This window comes from Moschus berezovskii, chromosome 8 (assembly GCF_049115385.1).
Source record: "Moschus berezovskii isolate FMDL1 chromosome 8, NW_MosBer_1.0, whole genome shotgun sequence".
NCBI lineage: Eukaryota > Metazoa > Chordata > Mammalia > Artiodactyla > Moschidae > Moschus > Moschus berezovskii.
In genome coordinates, this window is record NC_142467.1 from 97445193 (window position 1) to 97468788 (window position 23596).

Here is a 23596-nt window from a genome sequence, read left to right on the forward strand (position 1 = left end):
CTCAAAAGATGTCACCAGGACTTTGTAACAGAGTCTCTTGCCTCTGATTTGCTCTGAGAATGAGACTGTCCATTGACTCCCTAAATCCAATCACCTTCTCCTATGGTTACAGAAACACTGATTTTTCAGCTGGCTACCCAGGGTAAAGACTGCATTTCCAGTCTCCCTTGCAGTGAAATGGGGTCATATGACTCTCAGCCAATGAGTTGTAAAGGGAAAGGATGTGGGTACATTCCAGGCTCTGCTCTTAGAGAGAAGGGGTGTGTCCTCTCCTGCCTATTTTTTGCCTTGGGTTGATTAGAATGAAGATATGGAGTGGATCAGCTTGGACTGGGTTGTTCACAGCATCTGAACAACTGAGCTGCAAATTGGAAGGATCATGGCCCTCTGAGACCAGGGAGCAAACATACTGTATTGCTGCTACTTGAACTGTCACAAAAGAAAATAAGTATCTATCTCAGGACTTCCCTGGTAGTCCAGCAGCTAAGACTTTGAGCTCCCAATGTTGGGGGCCTGGGTTCCATCCCTGGTCAGGGAACTAGATCCCACACACTGCACACCACAACTAAAGATCCTGTGAGCTGTGATTAAGACCTAGCACAGCCAAATAAATACATATCCTTCTTAAGTGCCCAGCTTATTGAAGCCATCAGTATTATTTGGGTCTCTGTTACAGTAGCCAAAAAAGAAAAAAATTTAAAAAATGAATATTGCCCCACTCCAAGGCAGGATCACCCTCATGGGGCAGTGCCAGTCTTACAACCCACCAGTTCCACCTGCCATGCAAAGAAAATCCCTGGGAATTCCCTGGCAGTCCATTGGTTAAGAATCCCCCTTGCAATGCAGGGGACACGGGTTTGATCTCTGGTGAGGGAACTAAGATCCCATGTGTTTCAGAGCAATTAAGCCTGAATGCCACAACTAGAGAATCTGTGTACTGCAACAAAAGATCCCACATGCGGCAACTAAAACCTGATGCAGCCAAATTAATTCATTTAAAAAAGCAATTGGATGAAGTAACAGTATTCTTCTTAAATTGTTACTGTTGTTCAGTCACTAAGTCATGTCAGACTGTTTGCAAACCCCATGGACTGCAGCACAATCTTCCCTGTCCTTCTTAAATTAGCTTAAGCAAATAATTGCTATCCTTACTGAGTGCCTACTGTGTGCCAGGCATGTTCTCATAACTTGATGTAATCTATTCATAATCCTCACATAAGCCTTATGAGGGGGCATTATTATCATGCCCATTCTATACATGAAAAACCGAGACTAGGGAGGGTTAAGTAACTTATCTAAGGTTGTAGGGCAAGTGACATGTGGAATGCATCAGAACATATGCTCTTACCCAGGGAGCTAGCTTGCCTCTCATAAGAACAGTTTACAGTTTCTGCCTCTCTCTCACACACACACACAAACACACTCAATCCAAATGCCAATTTCCTGAGGAAGAGATTCTCATTGACTTCTGTTTTTTTTTTTTGGTTCCACAGCAAGGCAAATGGGATTTTAGTTCCCCTCAGTTCAGCTCAGTTCAGTCGCTCAGACTCTTTGCGACCCCATGAATCACAGCACGCCAGGCCTCCCTGTCCATCACCAGCTCCTGCAGTTCACCCAAACTCATGTGCATTGAGTCGGTGATGCCATCCAGCCATCTCATCCTCTGTCGTCCCCTACTCCTTCCGCCCCCAATCCCTCCCAGCATCAGGGTCTTTTCCAATGAGTCAACTCTTCACATGAGGTGGCCAAAGTATTGCAGTTTCAGCCTCAGCATCAGTCCTTCCAATGAACACCCAGGACTGATCTCCTTTAGGATGGACTGGTTGGATCGCCTCACAGTCCCAGGGACTCTCAAGAGTCTTCTCCAGCACCACAGTTCAAAAGCATCAATTCTTTGGCACTCAGCTTTCTTCACAGTCCAACTCTCACATCCATATATGACCACTGGAAAAACCATAGCCTTGACTAGACAGACCTTGGTTGGCAAAGTAATGTCTCTGCTTTTTAATATGCTATCTAGGTTGGTCATAACTTTCCTTCCAAGGAGTAAGCGTCTTTTAATTTCATGGCTGCAATCAGCATCCGCAGTGATCTTGGAGCCCAGAAAAATAAAGTCTGATTCTGTTTCCACTGTTTCCCCATCTATTTCCCATGAAGTAATGGGACCGGATGCCATGATCTTAGTTTTCTGAATGTTGAGCTTTAAGCCAACTTTTTCACTCTCCTCTTTCACTTTCATCAAGAGGCTTTTTAGTTCCTCTTCACTTTCTGCCATAAGGGTGGTGTCATCTGGATATCTGAGGTTATTGATATTTCTCCCAGCAACCTTGATTCCAGTTTGTGCTTCTTCCAGCCCAGCGTTTCTCATGATGTACTCTGCATATAAGTTAAATAACTAGAGACCAAATCCACGCCCCCTGCAGAAGCACGGAGTCCTAACCACTGGACAGCCAGGGAGTCCTTCTACTTCTGTTTTTAAAAGTGCAGGAGGTTAAAAAAAAAAAAAAAAGGTGCAGGAGTACTCAGGAATAGATCTCTCCAGCGGCTAACACAAGGTCAGCTGTCTCCCTACACCTCTCAGCTTGGTTTTTTGCTCACGTTTTACTCCACAAGTATTTCCTTACCTCCTATTGTATGCCAGGCTCTGTTGTAGGTGCTGGGGATATAGAAATAAACAAAACAGACTAATGGAGGTGGTGAATCAATAACAAAACATCAAATACATATTACATATTTAATACGAAAAGTACAGGGAATGCAAAATGCTGCTGCTGCTACTACTACCAAACCATTTAAGGACTCATGTGGTGGGGGGGTGGGGCGGGGTACAGTGAGAGGGTTGCTATTTTAAACAGGGTGATCCAGGAGGACTTCACTGAGGAAGTGACATTTAGTTAGAGTCCTGAGTAAACCGAAAGTGAGCCGCATGTACCTTTAGAGGAAGAACCTTGAAAGTGGAGGGAACAGATAGTGCAGAAGCCCACCTCAGCTTTACCATCAGCCAAACTTTTTCCTCCTAATGACAAAGATGTCTCTGGCTACTCCATCGGCCTACCTCGTCATCCAATAGAAAGCGGCACCTCCTTTCCTAGCTACTCCAGGAAAAGTCCCAGAATGGAAGCTCATTGGATCCCCTTGGGTCACATGCCACCCCTGAACCAATTACCGTGCTCCAGGGAATGGAGCTCTCTGATTGGCTAATCTGGGGCTGGCTGACGCAATAGGGTAGGTATCCCCTGCTTCCCCAGGCATGTATCTCTTTGGGGCGGAGGGTGTTTACCCCAGTTGAAGCTCAGCCTGAGAGAACAGCTTTTATGACTTGTTCTATACTTTCCAGATTATTGAAAGAACTGCACGTTCATTTAAGAGTATACAAATGTAAGCAGAAAAGAAAATGCCCCCAAATCACAAATAAAATCTCGCATTCCAGAATACATATGTTTTACAAATGCAGGCTCTTTCGTACTTACTATCTGGCAATACTGCCCAACATTGTGCAAACATTCAACGGCTACTATTAGGCTTATTATATTCCTACCCAGACTGGGAAGAGATGTTGATTAGTACGATAATATCAGTAGTTGCAGTTCACATTTTTTGAATGCTTGCTATGTGCCAAGTCGGATTTTATAGATTAAAAGGCTAAAGCTCAGATAAGGTAAGTAACCCGTCCAGGGTCGCACAGCAAGGAAGTGTGTCTGGGGCAGAAAGCAGAGCAGTTCCTTCCCTCCACCCCCAAGGGGTTGCGGAGCCCAGGGCCCCTGCTCTCTGTAGCCAGGCCCCACAGGGCGGCTGCCTCCCTCTTATCTCAGCTCGGGCTGCCTGCGGGTCCCGCCCCCTCGGGGGAGCTGCCACTTGGAGGCGCCTGGCCGGGAAGGCCTGGTCAGCTGTGTCCGGCGGACGCAGCTGCTGACCCAGCTGTGGCCTGTGCCAGGGGCGGAAGAAGTTGGGGGGCAGGAGCCCTGGGCCCCCGGCAGCAGGGGCTACATTATGTATCATCTCCCGGCACCCCTCCAGCCTGGAATTGGCTTCCTCTGCCTCTTGCTCGCTGGGGCAGCCTGGGCTCCCCCACCCAATCCACCGGACCCCAAGTTTGAAAACAAAGGTAAGGGTGGAGATGAGGGTGGACCCCAGCACTGGATCTTGGAGGGCAATATTGGGGCCCGGATCCTTGGGGCCACCCAGGTTCTCATTCTGAGTCTGTGACCTGGGGCCTAAGATGGTGTCTGAACCCCTAGACTGGAATCTCATAAGGCATGCTGGGGTCTATATCGCCAGACTGGGTTCTGGGGAGAAGCTAGAAAGGGGCATAAGAGTCCTGCTTTAGCTCTTCAACGAACTTGGGACGTGCTAAACGCTAAATGGGGCAAGGGTGTTGCTGTATTCTAGAGTCCTGTATTCTAGAGTCCCTGAGCTAAGGGGGTCTAGCCGACCCTGCAAGCGGGGAGGGAGGGTAAAAGCCGAGTCGGAGTCAGAGGGGCCGAGCCGCAGGCGACTGTAAACACGGTTGGCATGCGGGCGCCAGATCCCTAGGTCCGCGGGGTTGAGGGAGGGGAACGGGGGGCACGGTTGGCGCTATCGGGCCGCCGGGAGCCTGCCGGGGCTGATAGGGGACCCCGCCTCCTGCACACACACTCACCCGCACGCAAGTCCCTAGGCTGGGGCGGGGCCGGCAGCGGGAGGCGGAGGCCTTGAATGCTGCGCTCAGCAAAGCCGGTCGCGGGTGGGCGGCGTGTATGTTGGAGGGAGACAATAAGACACGCAACCTCCGCTTGGAAGTTTGGGAGGGCATTACTTCGGCGGACCCCTCGAAGGGCCCCGCTGGAAGAACGGGGGCGGGGCTTTTTTTCTTATCTGTCCGCACAGGCGGCAGGAGGGAGGAAAGGATGCTGTGGCTCGAGAAAAGGGCTCGGGTCCCTTGACCCCCTCCCCTGACCCCCATCCTCAGCGGCCCTGCTGACAGCCCGCGAGCCTGATGAGTTTCTGTGCTTCACCGAGCGCTTGGAGGACTTGGTGTGTTTCTGGGAGGAAGCGGCCAGCGCCGGAGTCGGCCCGGACAACTATAGCTTCTCTTACCAGCTCGAGTGAGTCGGACGAGGCGGGGGTCAGGTGGAGCGCCCCACAGGTGGAGGGGGCGGGCGGGCCGGGCAGACCTCCCAGGAGCTCGCACCTTGGGATGTTTCCTGGTGCCAGGAACTGGATGGCATCTCTGCTGGTGGGCACTTGTGGGAAGCGCACGGGGTCAGGGCTGACATGCACCCTAGTGGTCGGGGCTGGAACACTCCCGTGATCACTGCTGGAGGGCGAACGCAAAACTTCAGGGCAGGAACAACACCGCTCCAAAGCAGGACTTACGGCGTCGCGTACGTCGGGGCTGGGACGACCCCTGGTGGTGGTATCCAGAAACGCGCCCTCGGTCCCCGCGAAACCTCCAAACTTGATCCCCCTACCCTCGCTGGTTCCTGGTTGAACAGGGGTGAGCCATGGAAGCCATGCCGCCTGCATCAGGCGTCCACCGCCCACGGCTTGGTGCGTTTCTGGTGCTCGCTGCCTACAGCCGACACGTCGAGCTTCGTGCCCCTAGAGCTGCACGTCACTGCGGCCTCCTCGGGCGCTTCACGCTACCGCCGTACCATTCACGTCAACGAAGTGGGTAAGTGCGCTGGGAACGGGGGATTGGTCGGGAGGGAGTCCCAGTTTCCGCCCTCCTAAGCAAACCCCTCTCCGCAGTGCTCCTAGACCCTCCCGCCAGGCTTGTGGCTCGGCGGGCCGACGAGGGCGGCCACGTGGTACTGCGCTGGCTCCCGCCGCCTGGGGCACCCATGGCGAGCCTTATCCGCTATGAGGTGAACATCTCGGCCGAGAACGCCGCAGGGGGCGCACAGAGGGTGAGGCCCGCCCCTATGACCGAGCCCCAAAGGGCTCCAGAGTCGACAGGCCCGCTAAGTCTCACCCAGACTGTCACTAGGGCCCCGCCCCCTTGGCCTCGTCCCTTCCACGCCCTGGCCAAGACATCTCCAACTCCACTGACTTGTCCCCTTTACCAATGATCCCCTTTTCCCAGCCCACCTGGACTCAACCGTTCTTAACCTTCGCCCGGAACCCTAGACCGCTCCAGTGCCCGCCCAGTCTGTTCGCAGGCCCAGCTGTTAAGTAGCCGGAGCTCGCCCGTTTCTACCCAGGGCCCCAGCCTGATCGGCCCCAAGCCTTCCTGGGCCCCGCCTCCTACTTTCATTGCCCGCCCCACCATGCTCGGGTTCTGTTCTTCCTTTTTTCTGATTGGCTGGCTCCCTCAGAGTCCACCCCCACATGCCCTCCTTTGCCCATCCCACCCCTATTGGCGACCCCTCACCCGGGCCCCGCCTACAGGTGGAGATCCTCGACGGCCGCAGGGAGTGCTTGCTGAGCAACCTGCGGGGCGGAACACGCTACACCTTCATGGTACGCGCGCGTATGGCCGAGCCGAGCTTCGGTGGCTTCTGGAGCGCCTGGTCCGAGCCTGCGTCACTGCTGACGGCTAGTGGTGAGGCCCCAGGCAAGGGAGGTAGGAGGGGCTGGGCGGAGCATGGGGGCCAAGCTCACCTCCCTGACCTCTTCCCTGCTCCCCCAGACTTGGACCCCCTCATCCTGACGCTCTCCCTCGTCCTCGTGCTCATTCTACTGCTGCTGGCCGTGCTAGCCCTGCTATCCCACCGCCGGTGAGCGCCCCACTCGGCATCTGGCTCAGACTCCCCTCCACTAACTTTCCCCTTTCCCTGTGAAAACCTAGGCTCAGAGACGGGCAGGCACTTGCCCAGGGTTACACAATGCAGAGTCGGTGGCAGGGTCGGGATGCAAGCCAGGTCACACCGATTCTTACTTAAAATTCTCTGCTCTTGGCCTTACTTTTTGGGTTTTCCTCCTACCTCAGTGTCTGCTCCTTCTTGGATTCCCTTGTGAATGTGCATGCGTGCTATGCTAAGTCATTTCAGTCGTGTCCAACTGTTTGCGACTCCATGGACTGTAGCCCGTCAGGCTCCCCTGTCCCTGGGGTTCTCCATGCAAGAATACTGGAGTGGGTGGCCATGCCCTCCTCCTGGATCTTTCCGACCCTGGGCTGGAACCTGCGTCTAACTGCATCTCTTGCCTTTTAGGCGGAATTTTTACCACTGAGCCACCAGGGAACCCCTTTTTTGTGAATACCTTTTTCCAGTTTCATCAACTTCTGTAAAGCCAACCAAATGGACTTCATGAAACGATTAGCCCCAAATACCTCCCACCCGTTGTCAAGCTCCTTAGATGTTTTATGACATGACCAGCCATCCTGAGGTTTTTGTAATTCAGTTTTTGTAACCCAAGTACATACAATGTGTTTTCACACCCCCAAGCCTTGGGATACACTGTTCCTTCTGCTAGGAATGTCCTTCTTGCCATGCCTGCCAAGCAATCTCCTAGTTCGCTCAAAGCCTTGTTTATTACTTGATTGGGAAATACTGAGTGCCAGCTGTGTGCTAAGCACTGGGAAGAAAGCACAGAACAAACCAGATGTGTCTCTACTCTTGTGGATCTCATAGCTGAGTCACACAACAAATAAGGGAATCAACAGATATTTGATTATAAATTGTGATGAGAGATAGCAGAAATATCGGGCTTCCCAGGTGGCACTAGTGGTAAGGAACTCCCCTGCCAGTGCAGGAGACGTAAGAGTCTCAGGTTCGATCCCTGGGTTGGGGAGATCCCCTGGAAAAGCGCATAGCAATCCACTCCAGTATTCTTGCCTGGAGAATCCCACAGACAGAGGAGCCTGGTGGGCTACAGTCCGTAAGGTCACAAAGAGTCAGACATAACTGAAGCGATTTAGCATGCATGCACATGGGGATGTGACAGAATAGATAGGTGAGAGGAGGTGACATCAGAGCAGAAACCTGAATCCTGGGAAGGAGGCAGCCACATGAAAAACAGGGAGAGAAAAACAGCAAGTGCAAAGGTCCTGAGATGGGAATGAGCTTGGAACATTGAAGCAGCTGCAAGAAAAGTTGTATGCCTAGAGCAGAGTGTGTAAAGCCGAGCAGGGTGGGGGCGGGGGGGAGATGAGGGAGTTAACAGGGATTAGATCATGTAGGGTCTTCTATAGGGAGGAGTTTGGACTTTATCCTGAATGCACTGGAGAACCATGGAAAAGAGTGAGGAGGAAAGTAGCATAATGGACCTTCAGACAAGCCTGGGTGGGTTTTAGAGGGACCATAAGGCAATGTATATTGAACTCCTATGTATCCTTCAAAACCCTGTTCCCATTGTCCTTCTGTAGGGCCTTGCAGATGCTTTGGCAGAACCCCTGTTCCTCAGTCCCATGCACTCCTCTGCCTTCAACATAATCATAAGGAACTAGGAGTATCTTTGCCCCATGGATGGTGCTGAGGGGGTGTTGGTGAATGTTCAGTGACACATGCCCAGGTATCTGTTTGTTTTGCTTTCATCAGGACTCTGAAGCAGAAGATCTGGCCTGGCATCCCAAGCCCTGAGAGCGAGTTTGAAGGCCTCTTTACCACCCACAAGGGTAACTTCCAGGTAGGCGGCCTGGTTGTTCCTTCCAGGCCTGGGGCTTCCCTGCACCTGTGGCCGAACTCCAAGACTCTGAGCAAGCTGGTGCTGTTTCCCCAGCTGTGGCTGTACCAGACTGACGGCTGTCTGTGGTGGAGCCCCAGCACCCCCTTTCCAGAGGACCCACCTGCTCCCCTGGAAGTCCTCTCTGAGTGCTGCTGGGGGGTGACACAGGCAGTGGAACCAGCAGCAGATGACGGGGGGCCCCTCCTGGAGCCGGTGGGCAGCGAGCATACCCGAGACAGCTACCTGGTACTGGACAAGTGGTTGCTGCCCCGGAGTCCGCCGAGCGAGGACCTCCTGCAGCCTGGTGGCGATTTGGACATAGTGACCATGGATGAAGCCTCAGAAGCCTCCTCCTGCACATCCACTTTAGCCCTGAAGCCTGGGCCAGAGGGGGCCTCTGCTGCCAGCTTTGAGTACACCATTCTTGACCCCAGCTCCCAGCTCTTGCGCCCAAGGGCACTGCCCCCTGAGCTGCTCCCCACCCCACCCCACCTAAAGTACCTGTACCTTGTGGTGTCTGACTCTGGCATCTCAACTGACTACAGCTCAGGGGGTTCCCAGGAAGCCCAGGGGGGTTCATCCAATGGCACCTACTCCAACCCTTATGAGAACAGCCTCATCCCAGCCCCCAAGCCTTCACCCCCGAGCTACATGGCCTGCTCCTAGGACTCCAGCCCTCAGAGGCACAGGGACCCAGAATGACCCCCCTGCTGCTCCAGGCCCAAGGTTTATACAGCAGGGTCAGTGAGGCCTGCTGACCTTGGCTTTCTACTCAATTCATCCTCCTCAGAAAGTCACAGCCTTGCAGTATTTCTAAATGTACAGTATTTTTGTGTAGATAGATAAATATATATATATACTTTATATATAAATATATACAAGTTTCCTGTCATGACTTCTATAAATACCTGTAAGCCCCATCTTTTCCCTGGGCCCAGGCCATAGGAAAAGCAGCAAAAAGTCTGGAGTTAAGTCTAAAATTCTGACCTGGCAATCTGAATAATAATAACAGAATGAATTGGTCATTAGAAGTTATGCTAGCTGCCCTAACAACAACTCATTCCCTTCTCTAGGGGGTCTTCTCAACCAAGGGATTGAACCCGGGCCTCCTACATTTCAGGCAGATTCTCTACCAGCTGAGTCACCAGGGAAGCACTTTCTCTTATACAATTCAAATAGATGGTTAGCTTATCCCTGGGATGAGTCAGAAACCCAGGCTGTAGCTTAGCCATCTCCTAGGGGTACTCTCGGAGAAGGCAATGGCAAGACACTCCAGTACTCTTGCCTGGAAAATCCCATGGATGGAGGAGCCTGGTGGGCTGCAGTCCATGGGGTCGCTAGGGGTCGGACACGACTGAGCGACTTCACTTTCACTTTTCACTTTCACACATTGGAGAAGGAAATGGCAACCCACTCCAGTGTTCTTGCCTGGAGAATCCCAGGGACAGGGGAGCCTGGTGGGCTTCCATCTATGGGGTCACACAGAGTTGGACACGACTGAAGTGACTTAGCAGCAGCAGCAGGGGTACTCTGGGGTCTTCAGATGGACCCTCTGCATCCTGCCAGCCAACAAGAGAGAGACAGCAGAAGATTTTGTGGGCCACTTTAGGGATGTAGCCTGGAGGTGGGCACCACCTCCTCTTCAAAAATTCTGCTGGTCAGAAATGGTCATGTGACCCCAGTAAGAACCATGGACAGCTGGGAAATGTAGTTCAGATGTGCACCCAGGAGAGAAGAGCTGTTTAATGAGCAGCTAGCTAGTCTCTGCCACTAATAATAATACTAACATTAATTCCTAAGATTTATTCCGAATCTGGTTCTAAGAAAGCACTCTGATGACACCAAAGGTCAATCAAGTGGCTCAATGGAAGTTTCGGCTTAAATGCTTTTTAAAAGTTTGACATAACCTAGGAAAGCATACCTTCTATTCCAGCAATTCCACTTTTAGATATGTACCCTAAAAACCCTCACACACATGGACCAGGATATATGTACGAGTGTTAATAGTAGTAAATAAGTCAATCTGATCATACCTAATTTAGGGTATAGTCACTCATGGAATTACATGCAGTACGGAAAAAGGAATGAAAGAAAATGTGGCTGAACCTTAGTACCAGTGTTGAGAGGGAGAAGGAAGTTTCAGATTACATTTATCATGAAATTCTTCTTTATAAAATTCAAAACAGAAAAATTAAACTATGTTGGCGGGGTGCAATATGTACAGGATAATGGTCTGTTTACGAGAGAAAAAGCACTTTACAATCTTAAGGTCTTTGAGTTTGCATCTGTCTTGAGTAAACTCTGAGAGTTGGTGATGGACAAGGAGGCCTGGTGTACTGCGGTTAATGGGGTCGCAAAGAGTCGGACCCGACTGAGCAACTGAACTGAACTGAACTGAGGTAGGTGTTCCAGACAGGGAAACAGGCATAGAAAAGTTGTCACGCTCCAAAGGTCACGGTTGGCTTCCAGAGCTTGAACCCTTGTGCGAACTGGTGTCAACCACCTGAGTGGGCCATGGGGTGATTGTCATCTCTCCATTTGGTTGAAAAGTCACCCACCATTCTTCCCTGGGGCCCAGCCCACCTGGCTCCAGGGAGGCTCGGAGGCAGCATTGTCCTGGGCCTGGTGCACCCGACTGCAGCCAGCACTGGGCAGGGAAATACCTCTGAAGGAGTGCCAGCTGCAAAGCATTTCCACTGTCTCCTCCTTCCTCCTGGGTCTGGAGGGCCACAATGAGCCCACAGCCCCGGCCAGGCCCAACTCGGTGGCTAAAGTGGACAGCTGTGTCCAGAAGCAGGGCAGCCAGGTAGGCGGCTTCCTGGGACCCAGGGTCTTCTACTAGGTACTCCTCCAGGCCATCAAGCAGCAAGAGTGAGGGGACTGGTCCACGGGCCTCATGGGCAGAGCACAGAAGCCGAAGGAGCTCACGGGTTGAGGGTGGGTACTGGAAGCGGATCTTCTAGAAAGGGAAAAAAGAAAGGGCCAGATTCAGCATAGGAAGTCGGGCTTCCAGTTAGAGCAGCCCTGTTTCCTTGCATACTCCCCTGGACGAGGCACTCATCCACTAGACCTCTGGTTGCAGCGTGAAGCAGCTCAGAGGGATCGAATATTCTGTTCACCAACCCCTCACCCTCGTTTTTTTCTTATCCTGCACTCGTCACTGCCCGGTATTATTAAGAACAAGGTATGCCTTTCTGCCAAATCTCTAGGGGAATCTTTCCACGGAAAACTTGCCCATAGCGTCCACCTCCACCACTGACTCCTGTTTAGCCCCGCCCCTGACTCTACCCCTTGGGACGCAAATTTGTAGATCCCGCCCCCTCATTGGATGGTTTCTCATTCAATCTTAACAAAATCGTATAGTCCATCCCCAACTCGTCCATATTCCTTCCCACAATGTTTGCTTCGTCTCCGCCATTGGTCTGTCTCCGCCTGTCAGTCAATCCCCCATTCGCCCCTCTACGGGCTGGTCCGCCTCTGGTCCCACCCCTCCCTACTTGTAATCGCAGTGGATCGAGCGCCGGTCCGGTCCTGCGGGGCAGGCTTTGAAGAGGCCTCCGGCTCAGGAAGAGGACCGGGCCTCGGCCTTCCCCTGCCGCCTCCAGGGCCGCCGCGAATAGCAGCGCTGTCTTTCCAGAGCCTGGACCGCCGAGCAGCAGCAAAGGCGGTTCGGCCTCAGCTGTGTTCTTCCCAGGGCCCGCCGCGCTGCCCAAGTTGAGCGCTCGCCTCAGCGTCTCCGCCATTTGCCACATACGTCTGTTCAATCGGCGGCCGGTGCCTGCCCTTAATCCCGCCCAGGGCGGGGTCTCATTGGTTACAGTGCACTTAGCTTCTCCATTAGTCCAAAAACCTGTTCCTCAAAGTTAGATCGACGTTTCCTAGCACCTCCCCTGGTGAAGGGGCAAATAACCTAGTTTGAAGAACAAATGGAGGCGTTTCAGGGCGATAAGGCCCTCTCGTAAGTGAGTCCGCTGGCGGAAGCACCACGAATACTATTATTGTGAGCTAAGCAGCTAATCAGACAATATAAGGGTTGAGAGTTGGAGGGAACAGGCCCTAATCACGGACACGTTGCTTAAAATCTCTGAGTCTCAGCTTTGCCCACCTGTAAAATGGAGCACGTGGTATCTCAGGAATATTGCGATGAACGTGTGTGTGCGCGCGCGTGTCTCTGCTGATGTTACCTAACGACAGTGAAGGGGAGAAGTGGATAAGCTATGCGCTTGTCTCTCTCTGCACTTGAATGCTTGCACAAATGTGTGTGTGTTTGGGGTTGCAATCTTGAGGATATTCATGTGCAAAACATCCGTCAGACAGCAAAGGAGTGTCTTTGAGGTTCTGTGAGAAGAGTCTCAGCTGGCTTCCTCATTGGCCTGGGGACTTCTTGAGTCCTGCTTAGGGTACAGTGAGAGGTAGGACCATAGAACAAAAAAAAAAAAAGAGAGAGAGAGAGAGAAGAGGCAAAGATGCAGGGGCTGGGAGACTGAGGGAGAGCCACAGCAGGACCTTCTTTGCATGTTCACTTCAGTATCTCCAGCGCCCAGACAGTGCTTAGGGCGTCGCAGGGTCTCGACAAAGGCTTGTTAAAGGAATGAATAAAGAAAGGTAGGATAGATTGGAAACTGGGAGAGAAGGAAGAACAAGGTAAGTGACCAAGTGAGCACTGGTTGGATATCTTCACACAGACTTCTCCCCAGAGCTGCCACTCACAGCCCTGTTGCCCTGGCAACTCTGTCTCTTGGTAACTTCAAAGTGGTGCCGTTGCCAGGAGACCTAGGGGCAGGGCGGAACTGAGATTTCCAGGGCTCGCTCTCTCCCTCTGGGGCCAGAAAAAAGCTTCTCAACATCCCTCAATACACCCACTCACACAGACAGGCACCCCCACACTCCTACACCCACTCAAACATGCACCCCCCACACCCCTACACACACACACAGACAGGGCATCTCTGCATATATTTCACTTTCAGAATCCCCACCACCCACATGCTCACAATCATATCCTGACACAAAGCACCCCATACATACTCTCTCACATTCATGCCCCCACACCCTTTCTCTTGCAAGCACACCAGAACACAGTCTGATACAACAATTCCTTTGCCACCACACACACACACATGAGGCACACTGTTACATTGTCCTGTTAAATTCACCTTGCTTTGCAACACTCTAAATACACAAGCACCTGTATCACACAGTTCCACGTAAACACCGGAGCATGCTGAACACAGCCCCATTTCAAGTCCTTTGCACTTACTGTTCCATTTCCTAGAGCATTCAGCTCCTAGGTATCTATCCCTCGTGTTTTCCATTCTCTTCAGGTCTCGACTCAAAAATCACTCACTTTTCCTAACTACCTGTGTAAAATCACACCCCTCCTCACTCTTTCACTGCTTCTTCACCTTCATTTTCTTTTCAAAAACTTACACTTCCAACCGTATGTATTTATCTTATTGCCTCTCTCCTCACTGGAATGTCAGCTCAACTGGGGTAGAGTCCCTCTTTCTTTTGCTGCTGGGTCTCCAGCTCCTAGAACAGCACCTGACATAGGATAGGTGCTCCTGAATGCGTATACTGGCAGAGATGCAGACATTAGGTGTATCTCTCATGCATACACTACTTCTTTCCCTTGCTTCTTGGGACCCCATCTTCATGTCCCAACAGAAGGAGTTTACCTTACAGGGGCTCCCTGGAGGAGGCAGAACCAAAGGGTGAGGTGGACAGCTCAAGGTCAGTCTGTGCTCCTCCCCAGTTTGTTGGTATCCTCAAGTGATAAGTTTATTCATTTAGCAAACACTTATTGAGCATGTATGTTGTTCCTGACCCTGTTCTAGGAGGCACACAGACTCAGCAGCGAACAGACAACAACATCTCTGTCTTAGTGGAACTGACATCTTAGTGAGGGAGGTGATAATGGCCACCAAGCATAATGAAGAGTTTAAATAGTCTATGAGCAGATGATAAGTCTGTATAAAAAAAGAGAGAGAGAGAGAGGTTTGCTCAGGGAAAGGAAGGGAAGGGACAATTGTTTGGTTTTTGCAATTTTGAACAGGATGGTAGGGGCAGGCCTCCCTGAGAAGGTAACATGTGAAGAAAGGCTCCTAGGAGGTGAGGGAGGGAATCATGCAGATATGTGGGGGAAGAGCATTCCAGGGGGGAGGCACCTGCAAGTGCAAAGGACTGGAGGCACTGGGAGAACTTTGGCTTTTACACAGAGTGCCATGGAGAGCCCAGAGAGTGTTTGAACACAGGAGGGTCATGGTCTGACTTACATTATAAAAAGGAGCTCAGTTTTGGTCAAGTTGAGGATAAGAGGCAGTGGGTCATGTGGAGAAGCCTTTTGAATAAGCAGGAACATCTTTATCTGGATTTTCTATCTAAGATTATCCACCCTTCAATGGGGGTAGCAAGGCCAGGGCTGCAGTCTCCACACTCCCTAGCAGGTCCAGACAATTCTTTGTGCCCGGCAGCCCCAACCTGACCTTTTCTTGGCCTGAGCTTATCAGAACCATGGATAGCGCCAACTGGTTTGTTCCTAGAATGCTGTCCGTTGTGCTGAAATTTTGCTTCTCTGCTGGGCCCCATGGAGGCAGCAGTGCTACGGGGCTCAGGGAAAGGCAAGCCCTGGAAATAGATGCTCCATGTGGTGAAGTAGGGGGCTACATGATCCTATCCCTCCTCTGCCTTCAGCCCTCTCATGCGTCCATCTCATTTCTTGCAATGCAGAATCAACCATACCCCACTCCTCCAGACACACTTCCTTTCCCTTCTATTTCCCCGTCGCTTGATCTGCTCCAGCTGCTCAGGTCTCCTCACTGTTCCCTGAACAAAGCCGGCACGTTGTCACTTCAGGGCCTTCATTCTTGCTGTTCTCTGCCTGGAACACTCCCCCACTCCACACTGCAGTTATTTGCAGGGCTCTCGTCCCTCCCTCCCTCCACACCACATCTCCAGTGCCAACTCCTCAGAAATAGCTTCCCTGGACACTCTCTTTAAATTGCAAACCGTGTCCTCATTCCAAAGTTGTCCCATTGTCTTCTCTAACTTGAGTTTTCTGTTTATTACTTATCAATATCTAATGTATCAATGATACCAATTTCTGACCCAAATTCTTGATCCTGCAGTTTGAAATTTAGATTTTTTTCAGATTTTCAAAAGGTACTGTGGTGTAAATACGATGTACTGATTAACACCCCTAGTTGGACCTGGGGTAACATTCTTTTTTTTGGGGGGGGGCGTAACATTCTAAATCAAACACTATACTTTATCTGCAATGAAACATAAAAATATTCACATAAACTTAAACAAATAAAAGCTATAATGACCTTAGGTCAGGTTTTGCCACAAATGAGTTATGAGGATAATTTTGGTTTCCAGACCTTCTTGAAATTGAGAATTGCAGTTTTGTGGCTAACCTATTTATCTTGTTTATATTTTTCTCTGGTGTTAGAATGTGAGCTCCATGAAGGCAGGATTTTGTGTCTGTTCTGCTTAGTACTGCAGCCCCTTTGCCTAGCAAAACAGCACCTGGCACGCATAGGGGTGGGATGGGGTGTGCTCCACAAAGTTTTTTGACTGAATAAATGGATGAATGAATGAATAAATGTGAAAGGAAAGCAGACTTCCCTTCCCTAGTTTTTGAATGACTTGGTGCCCTGGATGGCCTGTCTGAAGTCTCTTGAAGCAACAGTGTGTTTGTGTGTGGGGGGGTTGCATGTGGCTCCCTGTCCTACCTTCCCCAGTCTCTGCTGGGCCCTCAGGAGTTGGTTCTCAGCACAACCGCATAATCAAAACCCCTGCTCAAATCCATGTAGTCAGGGATTCAGCGGGGAGGTTCCTACTGCCCTCAGCATCCCCTTCTATTAGGACCTCTATGGTCCCCTCACCCTATTCCCTGTACCCTCAGCACCCTGGCCATGGTCAAACAGGCCAGTCACCTGAGGAAGACAGTCATACGAGGCCCCTCACAGTATGTTTGTGTGCCTTACATGTGGCTTGCAGGGCTGTTTGCATTTGACAGATGAAGAATCGAGGGCCCAGAGAGGTGAGTTAACTTTCCTGAGGTCACACAACCAGGAAATGCTGAGCCTGGTTTAAAGCCAAGTCATGGACCCTACAGCCCCATGCTGCCGCTCCACTATCTATCTCCCTGTGACTATACACTCACACACAGCCTCACTGACACCTACACACAACATTAAAGTCCTTCACCCCTGCCACCTGGAGGAGGAAGGCGGGTGGCCAAACTTCTGTTACAAACAGGTCTTTATTAAAGATGAGGAGGGGGTGTGAAAGGGGGGCAGTGTCTCCCCTGCCCACTGCCTTTGGCTGCTGGGGGTGGGGAGCCCTCTTTGCTCCACCCATGCCTCTATGATGGCACATCTGTATGAGGCTGAGGCATGGGGGGGCACTGTGAAGAACAGGGGTGGTTCTAAGGGAAAAAAAAAAAACTCCCTTCCCACAGCCCTAATAAATAACAGAAGGGTTTGGAGTGATCTGGGCACAGGCAAGGGGGAATGCAGCACCCTGAACCCCAAAACCTCTGAAATGGGGCAAGCCCTGCACAAGTTGGGAGTTAGGAGAGACTGGGTGAGAGATTGCACATGGGGGAGGGGCTGAGAGAGGAAGGGGTACCCCAAGGACCCTGCCATGGGGGAGCCTGCCCCCCACCCTCCAGCTGGACTCCGATTCTGAGGAGAGAGCACTCTCTCCTTTGCACATGCTTAGACATGGGCGGTCCCCCATTGACTGGAATCATACCCACCCACCTTGAGATTCTGAGAACCAAGGACTCCTATTTGTTGTTCAGAGGCTGAACACTGACTAGAGTTGCCCTCTTGCCTGAGGTGTCTAAGAAAGGATGGGGATTCTCCTATTGGCTGGAGTAAACTCCTTTTGGCTAGAATTCTGAGAACTGGGAAGCTCCCATTGGCTGGGCAATGGCCAATGGGATCAGACTTTGGCCCTTAAAAGGGCAATCCTAGGAGGCAAGGACCCACCTCCCAATTATGCCCACTTGGATGTCCCAGAGGGCAAGAGGCAGGGGGTCCCCTCGATGTCCTTCCAGCCATCCTCTGATGTCTGGGCCTGGCTGGCCTGGGGACAAGGGCTTTGGCACTCACACAGCACACGCACACACACGCGTGGCAGGGAAGAAATGGGGACTGGGCAGATTCTGGGTGGGTACCAGGCCTCACAGCAGGTGGTCGCGGCTGGCAAACAGGTAAGGGCTGAAGTTGTCCCGGTGGAAGGGGGAGGGATAGAGTCCGCTAAGGGTGTATAGGTCCCGCAGCAGGGGTGTGGGCAGCAGCAGCTTCCGGCCACGGCCACCACCCCCGCCAGGCCCCCCAGGCCCAGGGGAAGAGGGCGAGGGGCCCTGGCTGGGGGTTGGTGCCGGCAGGGGCAGAGGCAAAGGGAGGGGCGTCGGCTCAGACCTCAGTCGAGGGCGGGGCACACGGGGCGATGAACACATGGCTGGAGCCCTGGAGGACACGCAGTTGGGGATCAGGTGGCCACGGCGGGCGCAGTTCTGCGGCTCTAGGGATCAGGAATCAGAAGTCAAGGGATTAGAAGGCTTGGGAGGGGCCACAAGAGCACAGTGACACCTCTGTGGCAGTGACGGCCATCTGGAAGTCCCCCCATTTATCCTCCCACCCCCTTGATACTCACTGGATGGGGTGAGCCGTGCCGGTGTCGAATGCGGCCTGCAGCCCTCGGGTTCCTGAGACAAAGAGGCAGAGGGGAGGGGCTAGTGGCCCCCTGGGCACCGCTGGCCACAGCCACAAGGGGCTCAAAGTGCATAGAGCCCAATGGAACAGATAACGAGTTTTCAGGATTAATCATGTCTCCTTGAGAGGGAGAGGGGGACACACCCTTCCATTCTGTGGGACAGCCCCAGCCCGGGACCCAGGTCCACAGAGATGAGTGATCCCTCCACCTCTCCATGGCCCTGAGACCCCCCACAGCCTGCCCCACTTCCTAGCTCCTTGGTCCCCCTCCACCCACCACCCTCTCCAGCCGGGAGCAGCCCCCGGCCCCCCTTACCTGGGCCACACTTAACTTTTCGAGGGGGCTGTCCATGGTGGGGGCTTGGCTCAGGTCCTCCCAAGGGGAGAGCCTTCGGCCAGAGGGTGGCCGGCTCTGGAAGTTGTGCACAACACAGGTGACCTATCGACAGAGGGAAAGGGGCGTGTTGAGGCCTGAGGCCAATAAGGTAGATTACTATTCCCATTTGGCAGATAAGGAAACTGAGGCTTAGGTTTTCAAGAACAGCTAACACTTTTATGGTGCCTATAATGTGCCAAACACTGTTGTTTCCACTTTACTAAGAGATAGGTACCCTTATTACTTATTCCACACAGGGAGGCAAGTGACGCTGAGTTGTGTAACAACAGGATCTAATCTTGTCCTTATTTAAACCTTTGGTATTTTGGACAATATGGGTTTTTGCATTAATCCTGATTTGGAAAAATATTTCATTAGAATATTATTTATCTTGGGACTTCCTTCATGGCCCAGTAGTTAAGACTCTGTGTTTCCACTGCAGGGAACATAGGCTCAATCCCTGGTCGGGGAACAAGATCCTGCATGCCATGTGCCTCCAAAAAAATTATTTAAAAAAAATAAAATTTATCATGATTAATATCATATTTATATTACTATTTATAATATTTTCCTTGATCTTGAGTGTTTTGGCATCCCCTGTAGTTGGTGTACTCAAGCAAGTGCCTCACTTGCCTTACCCGGGTCCCAAACCTGTTATCCCATTTCACAGATGAGAATGTCTCAGCTAGGTAAGGCTAAGGGACTTGCCCAAGGTCACACAGAGTCCACACCCTTCATCATCAGGCAGTCCTGCCTCGGGTCAGGGATGGAAGGCAAGGGGGCTCACTAGAAAGGTGGCGATTGCTGCCCCTGTCAGGAAGCCAGCCAGCACATCCGACCAGTGGTTGCGGTACTCGGCCACGCGGACCACGCCCACCAGGAAAGCAGGGCACAGCAGGGCCAGGCAGAGTGAGGGTTTGACCAGGCGGGAGCCCTTCACGCGGAACACGAGTGTCACATACATCTGCAGGAGCCGGACAGGTCAGAGGTCACACAGCGGCAGCAGTTCCCAAACTCAACTGGACATTACATTCAGGGAAGGGGGTGAGGTCTGAACCCTGAGAAGCTGCGTTGGGGCTGCAGGCACTGGCCAGGGGCTCCAAGGAACACAGCCAGGGGGACTGGAATTCAGGGGATGGAGTCATGGACCCCCAGTGGGCCTTTGCAGGGAAGGGGGTGTAGCCTGAGCACCAAAGAACAGTAGATAGGGTCTGGGGCCCCAGGTCTCTGGGAGACCAATCACAGACGGTGAAAGATACTTGCTGGCTGAGGGTGTAGCCACAAAGTCTGAGGGTGGAGTCAGGCCCAAGTGACAAGTGCTGTCAGGAGCTCCAGGAGGTGGAGTCCCCAAACACCTGGGGACCACTAACAGGGTTAGAAGCATAGCCCCCAACGCCAGAAAAAGGAGTCAGAGCAACAGTGGGTGCGACCAGGAAGAAGCAGGCGACAAGAACCAGGAAGTTTCAGCGAAACTGACTCAGGAGTATGGCCAGACCAATAAAAGGTGATGTCAAAGTGGGGGACAAGGGCTCCAGGGGACAGAGTTGAAAGCCCACTACTTAGTCACCCAGCCAATAACCAGGACTTGCAGGGACTTGGCTAGATTTCACTGGACAGAGTCTATAGAGCTGAGCCAATAACCTCCTTCGGATGCGGGGTTAGTGGGTCTGGAGGCGTGGCCAAAAACCAAGGGACGGCTTTTGACTCAAGATGGGGGCGTGACCAGATGCCAAGGGGTGGGGCCAGAACCTTCGCCCTGGGGGCGGAGTCACAGTGACGCAGGGCGTGGCCTCACTCCGGGAGGGATTCGAGGCCCCAGCCCACAGGGTCTCCTGACCGCTGGCCGCCCCCCAACTGCTTTGCCTCCATTTCGGGGCTCACCGCTGTGTAGGTGACGGCATAGGCGCAAAGGGCAGCGTCCTTGCAGGGGAAGGCGCGGCGAGCAGCAGCCACCAGGCTGGGACTGCCCGCGCAGGCACCCTGGTCAGTGACGAAACGGTCAGGCCCTGGCCGGTCCGGTGAGGGTGGCGGGCAGCCCAGGGCCGTGTAGTTGGGGCGGCACACGGACAGGAAGTGAGGCGTGGGATTGCCGGTCACCACCTGCCCCGCGTTAGCGAAGATGGTCGTGGTGAAGAGGCCGAAAGAGTAGACCCCTGGGGTAGGATGAGAGAGGGGGTTCATGCCAGTGCCCAGCAGCTGTTCTCCTGTGAGCCCCCTTAAGGTCCATCTGGGTCCCTGTCTCCTTGTTCCTGTGACTGACATGAAAGAAAACCTCGGACTCCCCCTAGCACCATATTCCATAACAGTTGGGCCATGTTCCCTTGGGATGTCATTCTGAGCCTCCTCTACCTGCCCCTATTCTTGCTGTTACTAAGCTGCTCATTTTTCTTCTGGAGGATCTTCAGCCCTCTGCCTCAGGGACCACCATTTCGGGTGAGCTCTGCCCTTCTACCCCAAGGCCACCAACTGCGGCTGAGACCATATTTAGAGCACTGCCAGGGATCTCACCCCACCGCCCCAAAGACCTCCTGTGCTTTTTCTGCCTGAGATTCTTCTTGTGGTAATTTGGCGCCCTCCTCTTCGAGTTGCCATCATGGTTGGCTTAGGGTACACCCATATCTCTAGAACCTCCGCGAGGCCTGCCCTCAGCCCAAATTCCTCTTGCCCCGTGAAGTCACCATCATGGACATTCTAGGGCCCTTTTCCCCCTGGAATTATTATTATGGCTGAGCCTGGTCCATCTCCCTTTTGCACGGCTGACCCCTGACCAAGTCACTCACCCAGGAAGCGGACCAGCCTCCGCAGCGGGGGGCTGAAGCGGCAGCAGGCCCCGGACACGATGGTGCTTTCCCCAATGATGGGGACGGCTGAGGGTGGTGCAGGGAAAAAGGCACGCGCCAGCTCCCCAAGCAGGATCTGTGGGCAAGACCAAGGTGTGGTCTTCTTGGCCTTCAAACCCAGTCCTCCACCCACCACCCCCTGGCCCTCCTGCCTCCTGGAAGTCCCTTCCAATAGCCTGAGCTGGGTTACCACCAGTCTCACCGTAAGGGTGGGCCCAGCGGTGACCAGGGCGTAGATGAGGGCTGGGGGTGCTCTGCTGGTAGCCTCAGGTCCTGGGTAGGGCTTGGCATAGGTACTATCATAGCAGAAGAAGCCCTGGGTGTGCACAGGGAACGTGTCTGTGAACTCCAGGCGGTAGGCAAGCAGGACCACGATGCCCAGCAGTACCGACTGCCATCCAGTCAGGGTAGGGAGAGAGATGGACAGAGAAGAGAGAGGAAAGACAGGGTCAGGTCTGAGTCAGAGCCATGGAGACAGGGACACAGAGATGGAGAAAGAGACAAGGAGGAGAGACAGAGAGAGAGGAAGAGGAGAGGGTAGAGAGAACGGACTGGGACGAGGGAGAGAGAATAGGGCCAGGGCTCAAAAAGTGAGTGTGGCGGAGGGACAGAGCAACAGAGAAAGAAAACTACTGGTAGAAATATCGGGTTGGCCAAAAAACGTCATTTGGGTTTCTCCATAACCAATTTTTTGCACCAACCCAACACGAGCAGCCACAACAGGTGTAACTCTTATTCTGGGCTGGGCGTCATACTAAATGTTTTCCTAGAATTAATCCATTTTACTTTCATAACAGCCCTAAAAGAGAGGAAGGGATGCCAACTGTGCCCATTTGCAGATGAGGAAACTGAGGCTTGGGAAGACATGTGAGGTGCCCAGAGTTCCACAGTAAGGATGGGCAGAGGTGGGTTGGAACCCCAGGGAGTGCCACTTCAGAAGGTGCCTCCTCCCTCTTGAGGGTCTGGGCCAGGGAGGAACTGTGCTCCTCACCTCCACGAAGACAAAGCAGGGGATGATGGAAAAACTCCTCTTCAGCTGAGGTCTCCCTCCCGCCATGGTGATGGCTGGGCCTGTGGAGATGCAGAGGGAATGGGACCGCCAGGGGCGGGGCCTAGAGGGAGCTTCAGGTCATCTGTTCTTGGAGTCTTCTGGCAACACCCTGGCCCCCATCCTTGGCCCTTCCAACAACACTTGGCCCCACCCCCTAAGCCTGGCTCTTCCAACTACAGCCAAGGAGCCCCGGCCCCGCCCCCTGAGCCTTCTGGCCACGCCTCCACATACCCAGGTCTTTCCCCCTGTCCTAGCTTATTAGAGGACCCTGCCTCCACCGATACAAGCTGCTCAGCTCAGCCTCTGCTGGGGTCCCCACCGATTTTATAGTGGTCCCCCACAGCCTGCACAGGAGATTCTGACCCCATACCTTGTAGGGGGGCTTGTCTCCCTTAGCATGTGGGAACCCTCCCCTTGGCCTTCAGCAGAGAGTTATCCTGCTTAAAGGGAACCCCTCTTCTACAAATAAGGTTCCTCACCCCACTAGTTTTTAGGAGACCCCATACTCTTCCCCTCCGTGCTTTACAGGAAGTCCTATGCTCCCTGTTACTCACCTCCACCAGGGCCCTCCCCCCATACCAGTTCCCCCAGAGCCCACAGGGGCCTCCCTCTCCTGTCCCCATGGGCTGTGCCTGACTGGTTTGGGCTGATGGCCAGGCCCACCCTCTTTCCCAGCTGCCTCTCCCTCTCTCCTTCCTTTCCCCTCCTCCCAGCCCGTCTGCCTCCCTGTATTATGAGAGAGGGCTATCTCCCCCTCAACTCACTCACCCTCCCCCCGACCAAGTCTAACCTCAGTCAGTCCCCAGCACTAAGAGTCCAACACAGTCACACCTGCTTGACCCATTCTCCCGGCCAGACCTCACCTGTGAATGGGCCCTATGGCTTTCCACAGGCTGCTGCCACGCCCACAGACTCACAGCCACTCCTGGCAGCCAGCAGGGCAGGGATGGTCACCCCCATTGCCCAGATGAGGAAACTGAGGCCCAGACAGGCAGGGGTAGGCACTCTGGGT

General features: G+C 53.0%; 3 protein-coding genes across 12 annotated transcripts; 1 reads left to right on the forward strand and 2 right to left on the reverse strand.

Moving 5' to 3' along the window:
* The first annotated feature begins 3660 nt into the window (after positions 1-3660).
* Positions 3661-9288, forward strand: EPOR (erythropoietin receptor). Of its 3 annotated transcripts, XM_055430828.2 has the most exons (8): positions 3838-4105; positions 4949-5084; positions 5475-5653; positions 5731-5888; positions 6370-6523; positions 6611-6698; positions 8460-8547; positions 8641-9288. In XM_055430828.2, the coding sequence occupies exons 1-8, from the start codon at positions 3991-3993 to the stop codon at positions 9250-9252; spliced, it is 1530 nt and encodes a 509-aa protein (XP_055286803.1). In that variant the 5' UTR covers positions 3838-3990; the 3' UTR covers positions 9253-9288. The 3 variants fall into 3 exon arrangements, with proteins under 3 accessions (XP_088695111.1, XP_055286801.1, XP_055286803.1); XM_088838985.1 differs by having other exon boundaries at positions 3661-4105; positions 5731-5846; positions 8460-9288; XM_055430826.2 differs by having other exon boundaries at positions 3828-4105; positions 8460-9288.
* Positions 9289-10531: 1243 nt separating this feature from the next.
* Positions 10532-12350, reverse strand: SWSAP1 (SWIM-type zinc finger 7 associated protein 1). Its single transcript, XM_055430829.2, has 2 exons — positions 12084-12350; positions 10532-11545 (listed from the first exon to the last, which is right to left on the reverse strand). Exons 1-2 carry the CDS (start codon positions 12336-12338, stop codon positions 11039-11041), a joined length of 762 nt encoding a protein of 253 aa, XP_055286804.1. The 5' UTR covers positions 12339-12350; the 3' UTR covers positions 10532-11038.
* Positions 12351-16821: 4471 nt separating this feature from the next.
* PLPPR2 (phospholipid phosphatase related 2) lies at positions 16822-23587 on the reverse strand. Of its 8 annotated transcripts, none has more exons than XM_055430142.2 (9): positions 23448-23587; positions 22525-22604; positions 21736-21849; positions 21474-21609; positions 20575-20846; positions 19481-19657; positions 18634-18756; positions 18259-18310; positions 16822-18126 (listed from the first exon to the last, which is right to left on the reverse strand). In XM_055430142.2, the coding sequence occupies exons 2-9, from the start codon at positions 22588-22590 to the stop codon at positions 17783-17785; spliced, it is 1284 nt and encodes a 427-aa protein (XP_055286117.1). In that variant the 5' UTR covers positions 22591-22604; positions 23448-23587; the 3' UTR covers positions 16822-17782. The 8 variants fall into 8 exon arrangements, with proteins under 8 accessions (XP_055286117.1, XP_055286116.1, XP_055286119.1 ...); XM_055430141.2 differs by having other exon boundaries at positions 21736-21924; XM_055430146.2 differs by having other exon boundaries at positions 17952-18126; positions 18650-18756.
* Positions 23588-23596: the final 9 nt, after the last annotated feature.

Coding starts and splice junctions, on each gene's coding strand:
- EPOR (XM_055430826.2), top strand. CDS start 3,991: ATGTATCATCTCCCGGCACCCCTCCAGCCTGGAATTGGCTTCCTCTGC. Junction 5,085..5,474: donor AGCTTCTCTTACCAGCTCGA/GTGAGTCGGACG, acceptor CTGGTTGAACAG/GGGTGAGCCATGGAAGCCAT. Junction 6,699..8,459: donor GCCCTGCTATCCCACCGCCG/GTGAGCGCCCCA, acceptor TGCTTTCATCAG/GACTCTGAAGCAGAAGATCT.
- SWSAP1 (XM_055430829.2), bottom strand. CDS start 12,338: ATGTGGCAAATGGCGGAGACGCTGAGGCGAGCGCTCAACTTGGGCAGC. Junction 11,546..12,083: donor TCGATCCACTGCGATTACAA/GTAGGGAGGGGT, acceptor TTCCCTTTCTAG/AAGATCCGCTTCCAGTACCC.
- PLPPR2 (XM_055430141.2), bottom strand. CDS start 22,590: ATGGCGGGAGGGAGACCTCAGCTGAAGAGGAGTTTTTCCATCATCCCC. Junction 18,311..18,633: donor AAAAGTTAAGTGTGGCCCAG/GTAAGGGGGGCC, acceptor TCTTTGTCTCAG/GAACCCGAGGGCTGCAGGCC. Junction 18,127..18,258: donor GGCACGGCTCACCCCATCCA/GTGAGTATCAAG, acceptor CCTGATCCCTAG/AGCCGCAGAACTGCGCCCGC.